The sequence below is a fragment of the Pleurodeles waltl genome, chromosome 1_1 (assembly GCF_031143425.1).
Source record: "Pleurodeles waltl isolate 20211129_DDA chromosome 1_1, aPleWal1.hap1.20221129, whole genome shotgun sequence".
NCBI lineage: Eukaryota > Metazoa > Chordata > Amphibia > Caudata > Salamandridae > Pleurodeles > Pleurodeles waltl.
The window spans coordinates 965,691,593-965,711,346 of NC_090436.1; the positions used below are offsets into that span (position 1 = coordinate 965,691,593).

Consider the following 19,754-nt stretch of genomic DNA (forward strand, 5'->3'; position numbering starts at 1 on the left):
TTATTCGACCCTCAAAGGGTTTATCAAAGTTTTATAACATATTGCTTTCTTGATATTGGGCAATTTCTCCCTAAATTATCTTAAATCATGATCTTTTTTTCGCACTCAAAACATTTGCAGAAGGATGAAAAAAGATCTAAAAATAAGCGGCAAGAAACAACAGGGGATGAGCTGCAGCACATGCTAATAGAGGAAAAGAGGCTTCTGTTCCAAACTCCCCTGACCTTTCAGAATGAATCATTAAAATGTTTAATAACAAAAACACGGTTCACTGCCAAAGTAAAGAAGTTCCTGTGAAGGGTTTTTAAAACAATGGGTCTCCCCTGTGCTCAACTCCCAAAGGGAGTTTGTGCATTTCCTCCGGTTCTTTACCAAAGTCCCAAAATAAGCAACGAGGGGCCGGGGCAGCGCGCACCTTTTCCATTCGTTAATGCGGCCCAGCCTCAGTTGGGAAAAATAACACAGGCTGGCACCACAGGGCTGTGCGAAGAAACACCGCCGGGAAGCCATGCAGCCCCTCGGAGCCGCCGTCCTGTTCCTCGCCGTGGCAAACATCCACTGGGGTAACCACGTTTTTGTCTCTCTTTCCTGTCACTTTGAGTGCTGGTGCGCCTAGCGTGGTCACACGCTGGGCTCGGTGTGTAGAGCCCCTCTGGTACTCTAAAGTGAATCGACCGTTCGTGGCTGTTTTACGCGGCTCCTCTTGCGCCAAGTATTTAGCATATCTGCAATTGGGAAGTTTGTGTTAAAATATCCTTGGTCTCTAAAGAGTGACTAATACAATATGACCGCACCGTATAAGGCAAATCGGAAAGCTTGTTCTTCTCTGAAGCAAAGATTACAATATTACATTGGTACTTTTCTGTAAGAACATTATGTTGTATTTTTTTGTATTTTTTTTTGTATTTAGAACCTATGAGTGTTTTTGAGGTTAGTTTTAAAGGTGGAGATTGATGGTGCAAGATCAAAAAAATGTTTTTTTTTTACTGGCAGAAAATGAACGTAAACAAATTAAGCCATTAGTATACAAGCGTAAAATATATATGAGTAAGAAACTACAGGTGTTGTTTTATGCAAAATGTCTGCTAACTGTGTGCAATATAGCGTACAAATTGAAACAGTTTACACCCAGTTTAGGATCGGTCTGGAAAGTGGGCCTGCGTTTGAGAGCCGATGGAAGGGATAAAGCACACGCTCTGCAAAGTTGGTTTACACTAAGAAATTAGTACAATTGTGCATTAACAAATTATTAGAAGTGCCCTTGCTACACGTATCCTGGCACCTAATCGGTACCTAAATGCAGATGGCATAAGTTGTGCAGACGGGCGGGTAAAGTGCAACAATCAGGTGTTTACAAAGTGTGTTTAGGATGGGTTGACATGTTTGACAAATATACTTGTGAGGAAAATAGTAGCAATGATCAATTTCAAAAGCACACCTTTTTCTTAACCCTCTTAAATGTGTACAATGCACGTGGCTTACATTACTCAAACATAAGGATAGGAACGTGTCAACATTCTAGTTAAAGACATTTCATAAGTGCTCATATTATATCGCATACATTTATTTTTTGGTTTAGGTTTCCTGGGGAATATGTTACATTGTAAAAAAATTGTGAGTTGTTCACCTGTACAATCGTATTTTGCACTATACTTAGCAGAATTGTTTTTACTAAACATTTGTGAGTGTTCCCCAGAAAATGATTTTATACTGTGTACTTAGTGCCGTTTGGTAGGAACTTATCTGTCTACATTTCATATTTATCTCCATCCCAACACTTGTATCATTATATGTAACGTTATTGACATTTGTTTGGTACTAAGTCTGCCACTGATATTGCAATGAGGTGTTTTCAATAGTCCAGAGGCGACTTTCTCAATAGTTGTGAGAGCTCCATGGTAGTCTGGCATCTGTTTTGTCTCGTGAAGAGGTGTTATCAGTAGCATTGCCGTGGTCCTCTCAGAATGAGTTTCAGTGAATTCCGCGCATGGTCTTTCGCGTCAGTTGGGTGAGATCAGTGGGTCATATCGATTACATAGCTTCATGGACATGCACCTGTACAGCGTCTCCCTGCCTTTTTACACGGGTTGTGCTATAGAAATTCCACATAGATATATAATGCAAACAAAGTTTTAGAGGCAAATCAATTACCTGTCAGAAGTGTCCTTGTAGAATAGAATTAGCGATAGTTAGAATTGTTGGTGCCACAATAGTCAGTTTATTCTATATTTGGGCTGTGCTGGTGTGTTAGTAGTTTTGTTGTTGCGTGTATTTTTGTAGTGTGTGGTGTGTTCTGGTAAAGACTGATGTTGTGAGCACTGTAATACCCAACTGTGTGACCTATCTGTGCCATGTTTATTGTGTGTGCAACGTCATGTCCAATAATTACTGTTGAACGTTATGAGCGTGGCTTGTAATTAGACATGAACAGTGTCACAAGCATAATCATAATGACACTGCACCACACCTGATTTCTGTGGTGTATTGGAAGGTGTGTTGTGTTCTGACTAAGCAATGCTTTTTGTATTTTGTGCATGTGATACAAGCTTAGGTGACTTCAACTAGCTACGTCAAGATTTTCATCAAATGCATTACCAGCCCTTTCATGTGAGGAAAGAGCAGATTAGCCACTGGTGTTAGCTAGTATTCGATAATACACCACAGTTGCTGAAGTATGGGAGAAAGATTAGATTGGATTGGGGAGAGAAATCACAGTCAATGTTATGTGTATTTGTAAACTGTATTATTATGCAGGAGAGTATCCTGGTGCTGAGCAGGTGTGCCTGCCTAGCCATGGTTAGGGCTGAGGGGCTTTATTTAGAAGAGCCAGGTCTTCAGCTTCTTGCAAAACTCAATAAATGAGGAGGTAGTTTCAATGGCAAAATCCACTGTATTTGTACGTGAACTGGAACAGATGCCTGCACAGCTTGTATCCTGTGTTGACCCAGGGGTTCAGCTTGTGATGTAATTAACAACAGCGTCTCTCAAAACAGCTGTAAGTTGCTGTGAGGTCACAGATTATACATATGTTTAACTGAATACCTGTTCGGAATTTTCTCAAAGGCTATGTGCCACATTATGAAATTCACAATTAGAATACGTGTGGCCCTACTGTTACCTACAGTAAGCAAATGTCATAATTTGAGCAGGCATATCCGATACAAGCTCTAAGGGCAGATTCATCCCGGAGTTTCAGGATAACATTGACGATGTCAATGTAAATTGACAAACTGGGTGTAAAAAATGTATGCAATATTGACCACTGCTAGTAGCGTTAACAGTGGTTATTCTTTTTAAAGGTGCCTTTGGTCCCATTCAGTAAAACAATCACCTGACAGTATGAATGTTCATTTTGGGGTTGCTCAAGAATGAAATGCATAATCTTGAACCCTGTCTGAGAACGTACATCCATTATGAGAGGGAGAGAAATTAAAGCTGTTAATACTGAACAACATACAGACAATAAGGCAAATGGCACTCCCTCATAGTCTTACTCATCACAGCAAAAAAACGCATCCACTGTTTGTCTACTATGTGTCCCTGCCACTATCTCCAAAATGCAAGAAAACAACTAGGCCTTATAGCCACCAGACATGGGCAACAACAGTTGTTAATTACCCTCTCTGTAGTTATGGACCTTAGAAACAGGCAAGGGCACATAAGAATTGTGTAATTAATAGCCATTATTGCCATGCAGGTCATATCAGTAATGCTATTAGCTCCGCCCCCAACCCAACCAAAAATAGTGGGCACTGCTGGAGCAGGAGCTGCCACTGAAGTAAAAGACAGGACTAAAACAGCTCCAAAAGTTGAATCTGTGCATGTAATTGAGGGAAAAAGATCTTTTGTCCCATACAAGCCTCCATCCCAACTTTCAAAACAGGTCTCATGGAGTTGCAAACTCGATTCTCACTATTAATATTGTATCATCCTCCCCAGCCTGAGTACTCATAAATAACTACACTACACACGTAGCTTGGCCTTACACATTTACATTGCACTGCGTGTAACTGAGAACAAAACATTCTAATATGAAATCTATTCACCACACACAAACACTTAAGTCACAGTTCTTCAGAGTCCCTCAGGAACTAAGAGGGTCCTGTCATCGCTAACACACAAGACACTACATCTTCTCCATTGTTATGTAAAAAAACCTTCATTTTTTTAGATGTACATAATATAACTTCTCTATAAGCCATCGTACAGCTCTGACTAAACACGCAAACCTGAGGCTGTGAAGAGAGAAGAGAAGCATCCATTAGTGGTTCCTGTGATGCAGGGACAGATGCAGCCAAAGGTGCTTCTACAGACTTAAACAAACTAATCTCATCTCTGACATCAGCATCTGGTGAATTATGAGACAGATGCTGGAAGTGCAAAGAATCTTGCGTAACGTACTTTCCAGGATGGTGAGCAGTCACCATATATCTTTTGGTAGTTACAACTTTGAAAGCTTCAGCATTAAAGGGAGCACCAGATGTATGTTTTCTCGATCTCCTTTATTGAAAACAATGTGCTTAGCACACCGACCCTTGTCAGCACATACTTTCATCTTTTGCTTATGATACAAATCTCTTTGTTTAAGTTCACCATCTGTTGTAGATCTTTTATTGGTCCATTGCGGTAACTGTATTATCATGACTCTCCCAAACAACAGGGTGGCAGGAGTTTCACCTGTATTTGAATGAGGAGTCAACTGATAAGCTTGAACAGTAGTCTGGAGAGCTTACTTTAGATCAAGCTTCTCCAATTTGACACACTGGATGGTCTTTTTGAGTGTGCTCATAAAGCGTCTGACAACACCATTTGCTTGTGGCCACAGAGGTGTGTTTTTGTGATGCTTCCAATTGAGATGATCAAGAAAGTCAATGGTTTCTCGACTGTTAAAAGGCAAGCCATTATCAGACTTCAGAATTGAAGAAATACCACATATAACAGAAATGCCATCTAACTTCTTGATTACTTTGTCTTGAGTAATGGATGAGAGATCCTCTACTAATGGAAAACGTGAGGGTTCATTGATAATCAACATCAAGTGATTTCCATTGTTAAGAGGACCAAATAAATTAACAGCCATTCTCTCACATACAGGTTTTGGCAAATCCAACACATTTAAGGTATGTTGACTGATTTTGGGTGATAACAGATTGCATAAATGACAGGCCTTCATCTCTCTTTCAACTGTTTCATCAAGATGAGGAAACCAAGCTCAGTCATCTAGAGCTCGTTTACTGGCAATAATTCCACAATGTCCTTCATGGGCCACTTCAATTACTTGTTGTCCCAGACTTTCTAGTATGACAGTTCTTGAACCACATAAGAAATATCCTCTTGAGTAACCAACAGTTTGTCTTTCACATTTTTTAACTTCTGATATTCACTGTCATTTGTGAGAAGTTGAGTGAGTTGTTTCCAGGATTGATGTGCATCTTTAATCTTTTAATCTTTGGACAATGTTTGTCTGACTTTTGTGACTTTACTTGTCAACTTTTGACTCAGATTCTTCTTTGCATGTAGCCAGTCAACATGCCCATGTGTTTCAGAGATAAATATCGACATGGCACATTTGTCTTCCCCACTGTCACTTGACAATGAAACTAAATAACTCTTGGACTAAGGTTTAGATGATGATCGACTTTGTTTGGTGCCAACTTGCCTCAACTGCCTCTTGGCTTTGTGGGCGTGGATAGAATGTTGCTTCTGGAGCGTTCTAGAGTCCATTTTGTTTTCTCATTGTGACGTATTTAGCTTTTCATACGCCTTACCAACTGTTACAAAATGGTTTTCCTTCCCACAGCTGTTGCACACGTGTTCAATAGCGGGATATTTACCTTTGTTTAGAAGAAAACTCCACATCTAAATCACAGTTTCTTGTACTTTGGAGACGTCACTTTGTATCCTTCATGCGCAGTGGCACAGCACAGTACCTCTTTCACAGCCTTACTATCTAGTTTCTGGCCAACAATGCATAAAGTTCTCAATGAGGCTTTCGTTAACTTCAGCAGCTTCTCACTGGCTGGAGTGGCACTTTTGACTCCAAGTGTCAAACGTCGATCTTCAGTTTGTCTGAGGCTTGTGTGGCATGCACGAGCAGTTTACTGGAGCACGGAAAACTGCCTGAGAGAACACTGTCAATTTTCTCCCCTATTTCTTACCAGTTGTAGCCTCCTCTTCAGCCTGGGTACTCATAAATCACTACACTACACATGGAGCTTGGTTCTGCACATCTTCATTGCTCTGCGTGGAGCAGTGAAGTCAACATTCCATGAACTCTATTCACTACACCCAAACACTTATGTCACAGTTCTACAGAGACCACCAGGAACTAAAAGGATCCCATCATTGCTAATACACAAGATACACAAATAATAATGAAGCCAACCCACCTTTCAATTGAATGTGCAAGAGTCGTAACACGTTCAAACTCTATGAATTGCATAAATGCTGTACAAAAAGAAGCAAACAGTTGAGATAGAATTCAGGGTGCACTATTAATGGAAAAATTATGTGTTCTCAAGACTTACTGTTATTTTGTAAATTCAAGTATTTCAACCAAACAAGTTGGGCACGTTTCAATTTTTTTTTTTTTTTTGTATCTGTAGAGCAGGAACCTAGCCACTGTGGCAGCAGAGCCATTTACATACTCTCACGAATGGCAGATGTATCAAAAGGGAAATTAGTGGTTGAAGGATGGATGAAAGTAGCCATTGAGGCTCGTTCAGTTGGTTCCTCCGCCTGAAATGTTACAGTAGCCTCCAGGGACAAATGTGGTTAGATATTTTTAGCAAAAGTCATGTACGGACTTCTTTCGGACTTACAAGGCATTCCTTTACCTTCTTTTTTAAAAAACAGAGCAGGTCTGAATGGGCTGTATAGTGAGAGCTAAAGAGCTGTACCACGAACAGTGGTAAACGTGCACACGAGGTAAATGGGCCTCAAAAAATCTTTTCAGCTCGCAGATATAGCAAATATCTGTTTTTTAATCAAAACTGATGGGTCTTGAAGTATGTACGGCTGGTAAAAATGTGGAATAAAAGCACAACGTAGAAGGCATGCCTTTACCTGGAAATACAAGTGGAAGGTAGCCACAAGTTTATCTGTTTTAAAGTATTGCTGATCAGCTTTTACCCACACGTTTTAATTCCCCTAGGAAGTGTTACAACATGGAAGTTTGTCTCGGCTGGCTCGTAACTGGCCAGCCCCTCCAAAATCATCGACCAAATGCAACGGAGCTTACTTTTTTATACGTTGCCCTTCCCTTCTATGTTTTTTATGCAACAGAGCTGAGTAAATATAAGTCGTCCAAAAGTGAAATGTTGCAACCTGTGCATCAGCCCCTCTACATCCCTAAAAAAGCTCTTCGACAAAAACGGAACCATTCTTGCGGCAGAAACAATCAATTCATGACAAAAAATATTCTTATGAAAAAAAATGATTACGGGGAAAAAGCAATCAGTTTGATACAAAAGCTAATTAATTCGTGAAAAAATGAGATTTCTGAATCACAAATTACATTTCGTGAAAAACTTGACGAACTTGCAATTTATGAAAATAAAAAGGTAAAAAATCCTTCTGTCCTCAACCGCATCCTGAAATAATGCTACCTGACCACACCTGGCTCCTCTCTTTTTTAGCACAGTTATGTTTATTCTCTCTCTTCAGGAAGTTTATGTTTCTTCTGACCAAGTTCTTTATTTATACTTGACTCCACAAGCTGATATATGTTTTTTTTAAACCTGCGTGCATGAAAAAGCCCCTTTCAAACAAAACTGCTGAAATCATTGAAAATATAACGCTTATTACACATACCATCTAAATCCCAATCCAAGCACAGCCATAAATTTGGGTTACAAGTTGTGCAAAAAGCTTGAAGAGATCCTGCGTCGCGCCCCTACCGCGCCCCCCCCCCCCCCCCACACATTTCTCCGGGTAAAACTTGGCAAAAACTGTGTGAGGAAAAAAAATAAAAAATTCTGAGTTTTGCTTTTCCAAACAAGAAAAAGATGCAATTTGCTCATACATGCCATCCCTTATTCTGACATGTGAAACTTGGAATGAGTGATCATTTCGCCAAAGACAAAATTACCAGCCACACGTTTGATAGTACTTGGAATGCCCCCAAAGGGTTCAGTCGTGAAAGGATGAGTACAAAGGAATGTTGTCATGTTCCCCTGATAAAGGTAATAGTCGTCCTTTATCTCTTTCTTTGTGCAGTTTTAAATCCTGGTGTGCCCTTTCCTGAGTATGTAGGAGCCATATATACTGCTCTGCATTGCCACAGGTACGCTTTTTGAATGCCCGGTCATGTCGTGTAAGTTTTGCATTGTTGCTGAGTTGCGACTTTATCTACTGTACCTTCTGCTATTATCAAACAAGACTTCGATCTTCTAACCTCAACCATTGTTGCTCCTTTCCTGGTAGTTGAACGTTGCTGATCTCATGAGTACATCATGGCGTTGATTATGTCTTCTTGTGACAATGTTATGCAATTAGTGTTGCCTGCAGTCCTTAGACTTAGTGTCCCCCTACTATCTTATGAAGGCAAAATACTCCACCTTTGGCCTTACTCCACCACCTGTTAATAAACACCAAGGAGCTCACTCACCTTTGTATATTATTAATATTGTATGTTATACAATTTAAATCACATTTACTTACAATTCACAATATTTTTTTAGGTGTGTTTTAATGGAGATAACAGGAAGGCTAACTTGTGGAAATGGCCTTTCTGCAGGGTCACCCCCAAACGTTTTGCCTTCCTCCCTCTCTTTGGCTTTAGGACTCTGCACACCTTACCACTTCTAATTAGTGCTAAAGTGCATACGCTCTCTCCTTAAAACATGGTGACATTGCCTCACACTCAAGTGGCTTATAAGTCTCTAGTCAGGTGCACTATATGTGCCCAGGGCCTGTAAATTAATGCTACTAGTGGGCTGCAGCACTGGTTGTGCCACCCACTTAAGTAGCCCCCTAACCATGTCTCAGGCCTGCCTCTGCAGTGCCTGTGTGCAGTTTCACTGCAACTTCGACTTGGCACTTAAAAGTACTTGCCAAGCCTAAAACTCCCCTTTTTCTACATATGTCACCCCTAAGGTAGGCTCTAGGTAGCCCATAAGGCAGGGTGCTATGTAGGTAAAAGGCAGGATATGAACATGTGTGTTCTGTATGTCCTGGCAGTGTAACATTCCTAAATTCATTTTCCACTACTGGGAGGCCTGCTCCTTTCATAGGATAGCATTAGGGCTACCCTTATATACTGTTCCTAACCATGTCTCAGGCCTGCCTCTGCAGTGCCTGTGTGCAGTTTCACTGCAACTTCGACTTGGCACTTAAAAGTACTGGCCAAGCCTAAAACTCCCCTTTTTCTACATATGTCACCCCTAAGGTAGGCTCTAGGTAGCCCATAAGGCAGGGTGCTATGTAGGTAAAAGGCAGGATATGAACATGTGTGTTCTGTATGTCCTGGCAGTGTAACATTCCTAAATTCATTTTCCACTACTGGGAGGCCTGCTCCTTTCATAGGATAGCATTAGGGCTACCCTTATATACTGTTTGAGTGGTAGATCCTGATCTGAAAGGAGTAGCCAGGTCATATTTAGTATGGCCAGAATGGTGATACAAAATCCTGCTTAATGGTGAAGTTGGATTTTATATTACTATTTTAGAAATGCTACTTTTAGAAAGTGAGCATTTCTCTACACTTAAATCCTTCTGTGCCTTCCAATCCACGTCTGGGTAGGTTTAGTTGACAGCTCCCTGTGCATTCACTCAGACAAATCCCAAACACAGGATGCCCAGCTGCACTTGCATACATCTGTATATTGAATGGGTCTTCCTGGGCTGGGAGGGTGGAGGGCCTGACACTTACATGTCAAAGGACAGTAGCCTGCCCTCACACAAAGAATTGCCACACCCCCTACAGGGAGCCCGGTAGACAGGATGGAACTTAAAGGGGACCTTGTGCACTTCTAAGCCACTCTTTGAAGTCTCCCCCACTTCAAAGGCACATTTGGGTATCTAAACACGGTCTCTGACCCTACCAACTTTTGAGGTAGACATTCTACTTCATTAGACACTTATGGACAAGATACCACTGGAGAAGAAACCCTGAACCAGAAACTGCAACCTGCCAAGAACTGTCTGGTTGCCCAAAGGACTCACCTGGACTGCTTTTCTGTGAAGGACTGCTGCTTTGCTGTTGCTCTGCTGCCTTCCTGCTCTCTGGCTGTGCTGAGAAGTGCTCTCCAAGGATTTGGATAGAGCTTGCCTCCTGTTCCCTGAAGTCTCAGGACCAAAAATACTTAATTCCTGCAAGACGAACTCCTTGTGCTGTGAAAATCAACGCACAGCCGGCAAGAAATGACGCACAGCCTGCATCGCGGTGACAAAATCACTGCACGCTGAACCGCAACAACGCAGCCCGACTTCGCAAGGCAGCGTCAGCGGTGCGACCGGAAATTCGACGTACAGCCCACTGGATCGACGCAAAGCTGAGCCGGAACGATGCAGCCCAACCTCCTGAGAGGAAACGATGCAGCACCTGCAGTAGAAATATCTACGCATCGCCCACCGGATTGACGCAGCCCCTGTGACTCCGTCCTGCAAGCGGCATATTTCAACGCATGATCCCCGGGGCTTCCGAAGTCCCTGCAACCCAAAGAAGATCCAAGTGCCTACGCCAGAAATTGATGCAAAGCCTTCCCTGCATGAAAAATAAACAAAGCATCGCCGTGTGCGGAAAGGGAAATCGATGCATACCTCCCTGTTTTCCACACATCTCCTCCTCTGTGGTTCCTTGCATAGATTTTGAACGCAAACCAGGTACTTTATGCTTGCAAGAGACATTTGTTGCTTGACTTTATATCATTTTTACTGTGATATTTCAACATGTACTTATTGCATATTGATCGTTTCAACCTGCATTTATCCACGTAAATATTATATATTTTTCTAACCACGGTGTGGTGTATTTTTGTGGTGTTCTACTGTGTTATTGCATGATTTATTGCACAAATACTATACACATTGTCTAAGTTAAGCCTGACTACTCACTGCCAAGCTACCAAAGGGTGGGCACAGGATAATTTGGATTGTGTGTGACTTACCCTGACTAGAGTGAGGGTCCTTTCTTGGACAGGGGGTAACCTGACTGCCAACCAAAGACCTCATGTCTTACACTAACAAATACATTATTTTGGTAACAAGAATCACCCATTAGTTTCTTATAGAGCATTGTGGACGTTGTACTGAAAAGCACTGGAATGGATGACTGAGGGTCATAACAAAGGTCCAAGTGGAAAAAGATGATAATTGCTTTTACTCAAAATTTTATTATTAATTTTAGTAGTAGATCCGTCTAAACTGTTGTCACGCTCCTGAGGCACAATGAATAATCTTTAGGAGAAAACATAGACTTTTAAGGAAAAAACCAGCCAGTGGTCCAGAAAGATGAAATGTGGTTACATTTCCTGTAAATGGATAAATAATCTGTCTCAGTAAAAAATGTCAGATTGTCAGATGATTCTGATGTTCTGCAGTAACTTTACCAGAAAATTACAACGAATAGCTAAGTGCTGACATGCTGTAGTTTTGATAATTGTGAGGCACATTTAAACAACTTCTTGATGGACCAGTATATGTGGCACACACAGAATCTACAGTGGTGCAGGCTGCAAAAAGCAAATAAAATAGGGTGGGGTGCTATGTAGTAAAGCTTATTATGAATACAGAATTGAAACTAGCGTTTGCAAAAAATGAGGTGAAATGTGCTTTTTAGGCATATATGAAATGTATGGATTAAAAACGCAATAATAATGGATTAGAGAGTTCCACACCTGCATCCAAAATCTCTTAAATTGCACACCAATTTGTCCTGACCAGGAAATGTTTTCTTACAAAAAGTTTTCCAGGTAACACCCTGCAAAATCTGTGTAGGGAAAAATCACAAGATTCCAAGTTTAGCAGCTCAGAAGAGGGGAAAATGTGTGGTACTGCCATATTATCCTCCAGTCCAACTAGCAGAACTCACAAATTGGGATTACATTTGCATCAGAAAAAACTGCATCCAATGATTTTGCTATTTTCCAAGGTGGTATTACAGCATGCAGAGTAACAGCTTGAAGTAGGGCGTTATCAGTAGAACATAGTAACAAATTGGAGTTGGAAAACTACCATTTCAGACGGATGGGGATGAGCATATGTCTCTGGACTGATGTACTGATGTTATTACCCATCAAGAGTTCTTCAGCTTCACCGAGCTTCAGTGCACTAAAAGTCATACAGGCCATGACTTTGTTCAGCCCTGACCTTAACACCCCAAAATTCATACAGTAGATTCCTTGACCCCCTACAAGTATTAATGTATCATCAGTGAAGGAATTGTACTGTTGTACTTCTCATTAAATATTCTGAAGTTGGGTAACATCAAGATATTGAAACATAGAGTTGCCACCACAGTCAGGCATGTCCTCCATTAATGAAAACGTTTCCTGTTTGTCACATTGAGATCTCCTTGAATGAAAGGATCTAAACCACCTTAATTATAGATGTGACACTAAAGCTTCTGTGGAAATTAAGTAGTGCAAAAAGTTAAAGTTAACAGCGTTGAAGGCAGAAGTCAGATCTTTGAGGAGAAGGAATAGACATCTCTGCCCTATCTGTGACCCCCAAAGTGCTACCCCTAAGGCTTTTTCTGGATTTTCCCTAAACCATGTCGTGGCAGAAAGCCAATTGGAGACTATTCATCTGATTAAAATGTTCTATATTAATTTTTTGTTGAAATGCTGCCTCTTTCTCCAAGACTCTGTCAACCAAGGTAATCAGTAACCATTAAATAATATCCCTAGGCACAGTGATTGATTGATGAAAATGGCAACACAATGTGCAATGTAATGCTTCATCTGTTTCGCAACAAGATAAATAGACTACTGCATTGAAATTGCAGCGGAAGGAAACAAAAATAAAATAAAGGTGATGTTGTTTGGGAACAAACATAGGAGGAGACCTGAAATATCAGGTTAGGGTGCATTTATGTGCTGAAATTACAACCCATAACATGAAGGCACTAAGTTGTTGCTCATTTAGGGGCCATTAACCAAGACCTATAAAACTAATGTAATCCCACTTTCAAGCTACACTCTACCTGTGTCTATTCAAGTGGGAGTGGAAAAGATAGAAGGAATAGAGGACACTGTTTGGTAGTGAACACTGAAGAAGTGTTCCGACTGTAGTTGTCATGCCCGGGGCACATCATAACACTAGCTGATGTATAGGTGATGACTGAGTACATCATGGTGTTGATTATCATATGTCAAAGGGTTGCCTGGGAACATGCTGATGGTTACAGGCATATGATACAGAAATATTTGGGCACATACTGGCCTGACTGACATATATCAGGATATCTGTGCACTTGATGACAATGGGTGGCACTGATGGTGATATCTGGGGATAGGATGTCATAGACTGATATAAATTATTTGCTAAAATTGAAAGAGTTAAATGTGGGGTCAAATCAGAGTTTTTCAAGAAAGTATTTGGCCAATAGGTGTGAGACAAATGACAGCTGACATTTGAAGGGCAATGCATGTTTTTTAGAACAATACCGGCGTGTGTTTTGAACTGATAATGATGAATTGATAATTTGGGGAACATTGTGCATTTTCGAAATATTTCAAGCTGATATACGGCTGAAAAGTCATCCCAAACTAGTTCACTAACTGCTCATGCTACAGTATCATTTGACATTGAGTAGGATACTTTCTTGTTGCTTTAGCAGTTATTTCCTGCCTTTCTTGGAGGCATTTTATGAGACAGATTGTCAGGGTCTCATACACATGTTATAACATACACAACCTTTGTTTGGAGTGACTGAAACTGTAAGTGAGAATGAGTGAGTTAGAGTGAGTAGGACTAAGTGGGACTAAGTGAGAGTGAGATATTAGCCTTACAGTGAGTGAGAGTAAAAGTGAGTGAAGGTGACTATGCGTGACAGTGATAGTGAGCGCATGAAAATGAGAGTGAGTGACTACATATGACTGAGAATGTGTTTGAGGGAGTGTAAGTGACAATGAAAGGGAGTGAGTGAGCATGATTGTGTGTGCTAGTGTGTTATGCTTGTGAATCTATGAGTGGCTCTGGCATTCTGGAGGCAATTATTGAAATATGGAGTATCCATGGCAAAATGTTGGAGCTGTCATATTTGTAGGTACTTATTTGCACAATGAGCACAGTTGGCAAATTACTGGCAGTGGCACTCTAGAAGTAATTCCTGGCATATGGAGCACCCAAAGCAAAATGTTAGCACCATCATGCTAAGTGTTATTCTTGACCAAAGAGCCACCGATGGCACTACGCTGGGGTTGCCATACTGGAGGCAATTCTTGCATATGCGGTACTTATGGCAAAATGCTGGCACTCGTATATTAGGGCTAGGTTTTGGAATAGGCGGCATTATGACAAAATGCTGGTGCTGGCATTCTGGGGGCAATTCTTACACATGGACAATGCTGACTGCCACTGACATACTTGATGTAATACTTGGCATATGAGACACCATGGCAAAATGCTGGGGCACATTAGATGTCATTCTTGATATTAGGGAGGACAGACATGGCACGTAATGGAGTGCAGAAACCATAACACAATGCTGGACCTGACATACTAGTGGTCATTCTAAACTTATGGGTCCCTCATGGTATTTGGGTGGCATCAATGCCAAAATTCTGATACTGGAATAGCATGTAATATTTGGCAGAAAGAGGCATCTATTTCAAAAGGGTGCACTCAGGCACAATGGAAGAAAATAATGATGGGGAAAGCAATGCACATTTTAAAAAAATGGGGTAAAAACCTGGCAATCCTCATGCTTCATTGACTTGGCATACTGCAAAAGTACTTGAGGCCAGATGTACTTAGCCGTTTTTTAGTTTCAAAATGTTTGAGATGCATAATCAGGCCATTTATGACCGCAAAATGCTTTTCTCTATGTACAAATCACAAATTGAGATTTGGTAATACGTTGCCAAGTCACAATTTTGGTTTCCAACCAGGGTCTGAATTGATATTTGAAAGGGGCCTGATAAGGGAGTCCTCTCCAAATACTGATTTGCATTGTAATGTTTTGCAACCAAATTCGGGTCGCAGATCATTAATTTATTACCACCTCCTCAAAGGAGGCTGTAAGTCATTCACAATTTGGAAGGGATCCCCAGAGGGCCCCTTCCCCTTTGTAAATGTTGAAGCAGGTAGTGGTCCCATGTAACTTACACATCTAATTCTTTTTTTTAACACATTCCATTTTCCTTTAGGGAAAATGGATTGCATTTAAGTGTGTTTTGTTTAAAAGCAGTCACAATCATGGTGGTCTGCTGACCCAAGCAGGCCACCATCCATTTTATAGCTGTCATTCTTAGTGGGTCAACATTTGTGACCTACCTCATTAATATCCATGAGATAGATTTAATTGTGACCCACTAGGAATCAGTAATTTGCAAACCGATCTATTAGTACATAAGTCGGTACTCAAATTACAACACTGGTTGAAAAATACTGGTTAGAAATTGCAACCAGTATTTCATGACCAGTGCTTTGTACATCTGACCCTTGAATATTTTAGGAGTTTTCATATAGAGCTTTTAAGCCAATTTATGAGAACATTGCACTTTAAATCATTATTTGTTGCTATTGTTTTAATTTTTTTTCTCAAGTGACAATCCCTTAACAGTCCAAGAAAAAGTTGGCACTCTCCTGCTTGAATTTGGTGCTAGTATTACACCACATTGCTTTCAAAGATCACCAGCTGCCACTAATAGGATACCTATTAGACTATGGACAGGCTAGATTACATCATGCTAATATTCTGTCTAACAACTACAAGCTCAATAGGATATCATGAAGGACACTTTGGGGCCTATTCACAAAGTGAGGTTTCTAGTACGTTTAGTAGTACTACAATAGTACTACTAACATACTTTAAAATGCTATTCACATACCTGTGTACAGAGTTTCAAGCCTCCGCCTCTCCTATCTATTATGTATGGAGAGCTCCACCTTGACTGCAGAGCTCTTCGCACACATAAGTATATGTTTTAGTAGTAAATGTGGAAGGGACAGTGGGGAATGGCTGAAAAATGGTTAAGGCTTAGGAGTAAGCGCTAGGAGTAACGGAGTGGTAAGGAGGCGTTCAGGAAGGGGCATGCACCCATTCACAAAAGGGTAAGCCAACTACTATTCACAGACCTCCCTTCCCTTGATACTAATGCCACAAATGACCCAAAAAAGTTCCAGCACCACATATGGCCAAACAATTGTACTGCCACACGCTCCCATAGAAAATAATGGTGGTAGGTAATTGAAATAAAACCCTAAATTAACTAATGTTAAAATTAATTAAATTATTTATACTATTTAAACATAAAATGCATTCAATTTAATGGTAAACAATTATCTAGCAATGAAATGCATGTATATTTTAACTTTCAAATATGTTAGTCAATTTTTTAAATTTCACATAACATAATAATGCAAGATTTTGCATTAAAACAAGAATTTAGTAACTAACTATATATATATATATATATACATATTTATATATACATATATATATATATATATATGTATATATATATATATATATGGGATTTTTTGCAAACCAGAAAAATAAATATATTTTCATTTAATATATTCTAAACAATGACATTTTTAAATTAAAAATAAGTTGTTAATGCTGTAATATTTTTTATTTTGGTCTACATTTAAAAGAAATATATAAAAGTAATATTAGTATTTAGCATAAAATATTTTTTCTAATAAAAAAAAAATATTTTAATAAACTGTTATAGTTTTTCCTGTACTTTACCACAGGAACACCTTCTGCTTGATTAAAGATCCTCTGCCAAGTTTGCAGGACATGAAATGAGGCCATAAAGTCCCTTCTACTAGTAACTTGTATGTCTTATGTGATGTGTTTACAGACTCCATCCCAATTTCTGTGGTGGAGATGGGTAAGTCAGACTTGCCCAACAAGTCGCTTGAGCATCTGGGAGTCCTCCAGCTACCCATAAGTAGCTCACCCGAGTGTAGCCCATCCTACTAAATTAGAAGCTTTTGCTTGGTTTAATTAATATATGTATATCAAAATTAAAATTGCATACTCGAGATGAAAATATATGTATTTTCAGAACTCATAAGTTGATGGTTGATGAACAAATTCTGTATTTCCAAAATATATTCAAAGCTGATATTTGAGAAATAAAAAAAGAATACTTACTAATGTCATCTTTGCCTAGGAATATTGCAGCTATGGCTGTTATGTCTTATCCATGTAGAGGCATTCCAAATTGGCAAAGGCTTTTTTTTTTTTTTACAAACTGTTGACAACCCTTCATGATGCATTGAGGTTACCACTGCTAGTAATCTTGCATATAATGGCTACTAATGAAATCTTGGATATATGGTTGCTATTGCAATACTAATAAGGTTAATAGCTCGGGATGATTTTCATTGAACATAAGTAGGTCTATTCACAAACAAGGTTGGAGACCCCTGGTGTAAGTCTATACTTTTTAGTAATGTTACACTTGTAAATGGTGAATAGCCAAAAGTAGTAAAGTTGCTCAAAAGTGTAAAAGTAAATTTACTTTCAGTAAACTTATACATGTAGATATACATTTCTGAATTGGCACGAATGTTGTTAAACCATTATATAGGAATTGTCAAGTTTATTATTTAGGAAACGATTTGTAAAAACAAAACATTGCAAAACGTACCTTTGGTATAATTCAAGTGATATATCACTAATTATTTGTATTCATTTGTATTTAGCATTTGTGTCACTGCTATCTAGTAATTTTTTACAATGCATACTATGATATTTAGCTATTTATGCTTTTCAGAAAGGTACTTTTCAAAAAAACATTTATTATAGTCCCTTTCTACGAACTGAACGTGTGATTTTGGTAAAATGTCCCACATGTTAAATCTTGTTGCTACCTATAACAGCATTACTTGCTATCTCAGCCTGCCTTAAAACTGGCACCCATGCCATGACATCAGTACTAATGCTAGAAGGCCTTGCAGTACATGTATTGGTTTTAGTTGTACTACAGCCCCTTAAGAGTATGCCTATGGCAAGACAAAGTGCTCAAGAATGTGCAATGAGCACATGCAAATACGGAATTTAGTCAAATTCAGTGTTAACAATAGACTCACAGGTTTTTAAATAAAATATTTGCAAACAGTGGAGAGAAATAAAAAGGTGCATTGCTTCAGTGCCTGCCATCTTCAGTTACGTACCAAGACAATGAACAGGCCAATGTAATGCTTACATTGAAACAAGAGACAGCGAGCATCACTTCAACAGAGATGGAGGATGGAGACAGTGAAGGAGAGATAAAAAAGAGACAAGACATACACTTACTAAAGGCACATTTTTCTGCACACATTTTCCCTCTCTTGTTGTAGGTACATACCATGGTTGCTGTGGTCCTTTTTCAAGTACCGAAACCCTGATTCACCAGAATAAAATGCACACACTTAGACTCACACCTACGTCTTGGGTACATTTTAATTTACCTGAATATGCAAAATGCCTGATTTCAAAAGCATTTTCTGTGTTGCCTCTTACTTCAGACTTATTTATGACTTACTTATGAATTTACAAGGGTATAAAAAGCTTATTCCCAGTAAACGCTTTCTGTGTAATGCTGTTAGATCTGCATCAGGGGGTCTCAGGGGGACAGGGGCTACAGGGCATCGGTTGAAATAAATTTCAACCACTGATGTCTTGGGATCACAATATTATTTGCCCCCACACTGGATATCCAAGTACTTTCTGTTAGCACTCGACTCTCAAAAGTGATGCACCCAGTGCAAAGTGTTTGGATTTACTTTCCAGAACAAATCATGATTTACATTGGAATGTTGCCTAAAGTAAAGCAAAATATCCCTATGTGATACTTTGGGTTAATTGGCCATCCTATGGGTGATACATTGGCATTGTCATGCAACCCCTCTGTGATTTTGACACATACTTATCAACTAAAATTTGTAAACAGAAAATTGTGGCACAACATTACACTTCATCCTGGCAGAAATAACAGTGGATCACGCTTTACAAATCTCCACACTTTTCTAGCTTTTCATTTGTGCTGCACTGTACAGCACACATACAAAGGGGCTAAAGTACTAAATTAGTTCAGTGCATAGTTCTGTTTACTGGAAGGGTACCCTTCCACTAAAAAACCTATGCATGACAGAACATACACACCCTTATACTACAGATGTCACAGTGTTTTTATCTCTCCCTATGATGCAATGCAGCGTGGCACAAAAGATTAGCAAATTTGGCTCTCATAATGCAGTCTGACATTTTGCTAACTTAAACTGATTGTGCTGTCAGTTCTTTATGGTATGGAATGTATTTTCATATATAAAGGAAAAAATTCTTATAGAAAGAGATACTCAACAAAGAAAACAAGGTCTCTCCAGTTCTTTCTTAGCTAGACATAGGATCCCTTTCACTATTATGGTGGTTAGGTGCTATACAAGGTAAAGATATAACATGGGTGCCTACAAACAATGTTAATCAATAGAACAGAGTTATGATGCCTATCTAATGAATTTGGAACACTGACAACTAAAATAGCAGTAACACAAATCTCGGTTCTTGATTTGAAAGCCTAGAAGCTCTAGTTCATAGGCATCAAACCAAGCTATAGCGATGTGATTTAGTGAGAAATTGATGCTCACCT

The 19,754-nt window shown here is 39.6% G+C and overlaps 1 protein-coding gene across 3 annotated transcripts in view; it reads left to right on the forward strand.

Annotated features, from left to right (window-relative positions):
- Positions 1-412: 412 nt before the first annotated feature.
- EMCN (endomucin) overlaps positions 413-19,754 on the forward strand; it is a 678,554-nt gene continuing 659,212 nt past the window's right edge. For 2 of the 3 annotated variants that reach the window (XM_069230226.1, XM_069230227.1), the window contains exon 1: positions 413-563. In XM_069230226.1, the coding sequence (XP_069086327.1) occupies positions 509-563 (55 nt within the window). In that variant the 5' untranslated portion in view covers positions 413-508. The remainder of the gene's footprint in view (positions 564-19,754) is intronic. The other variant, XM_069230228.1, reaches the window with a different exon arrangement.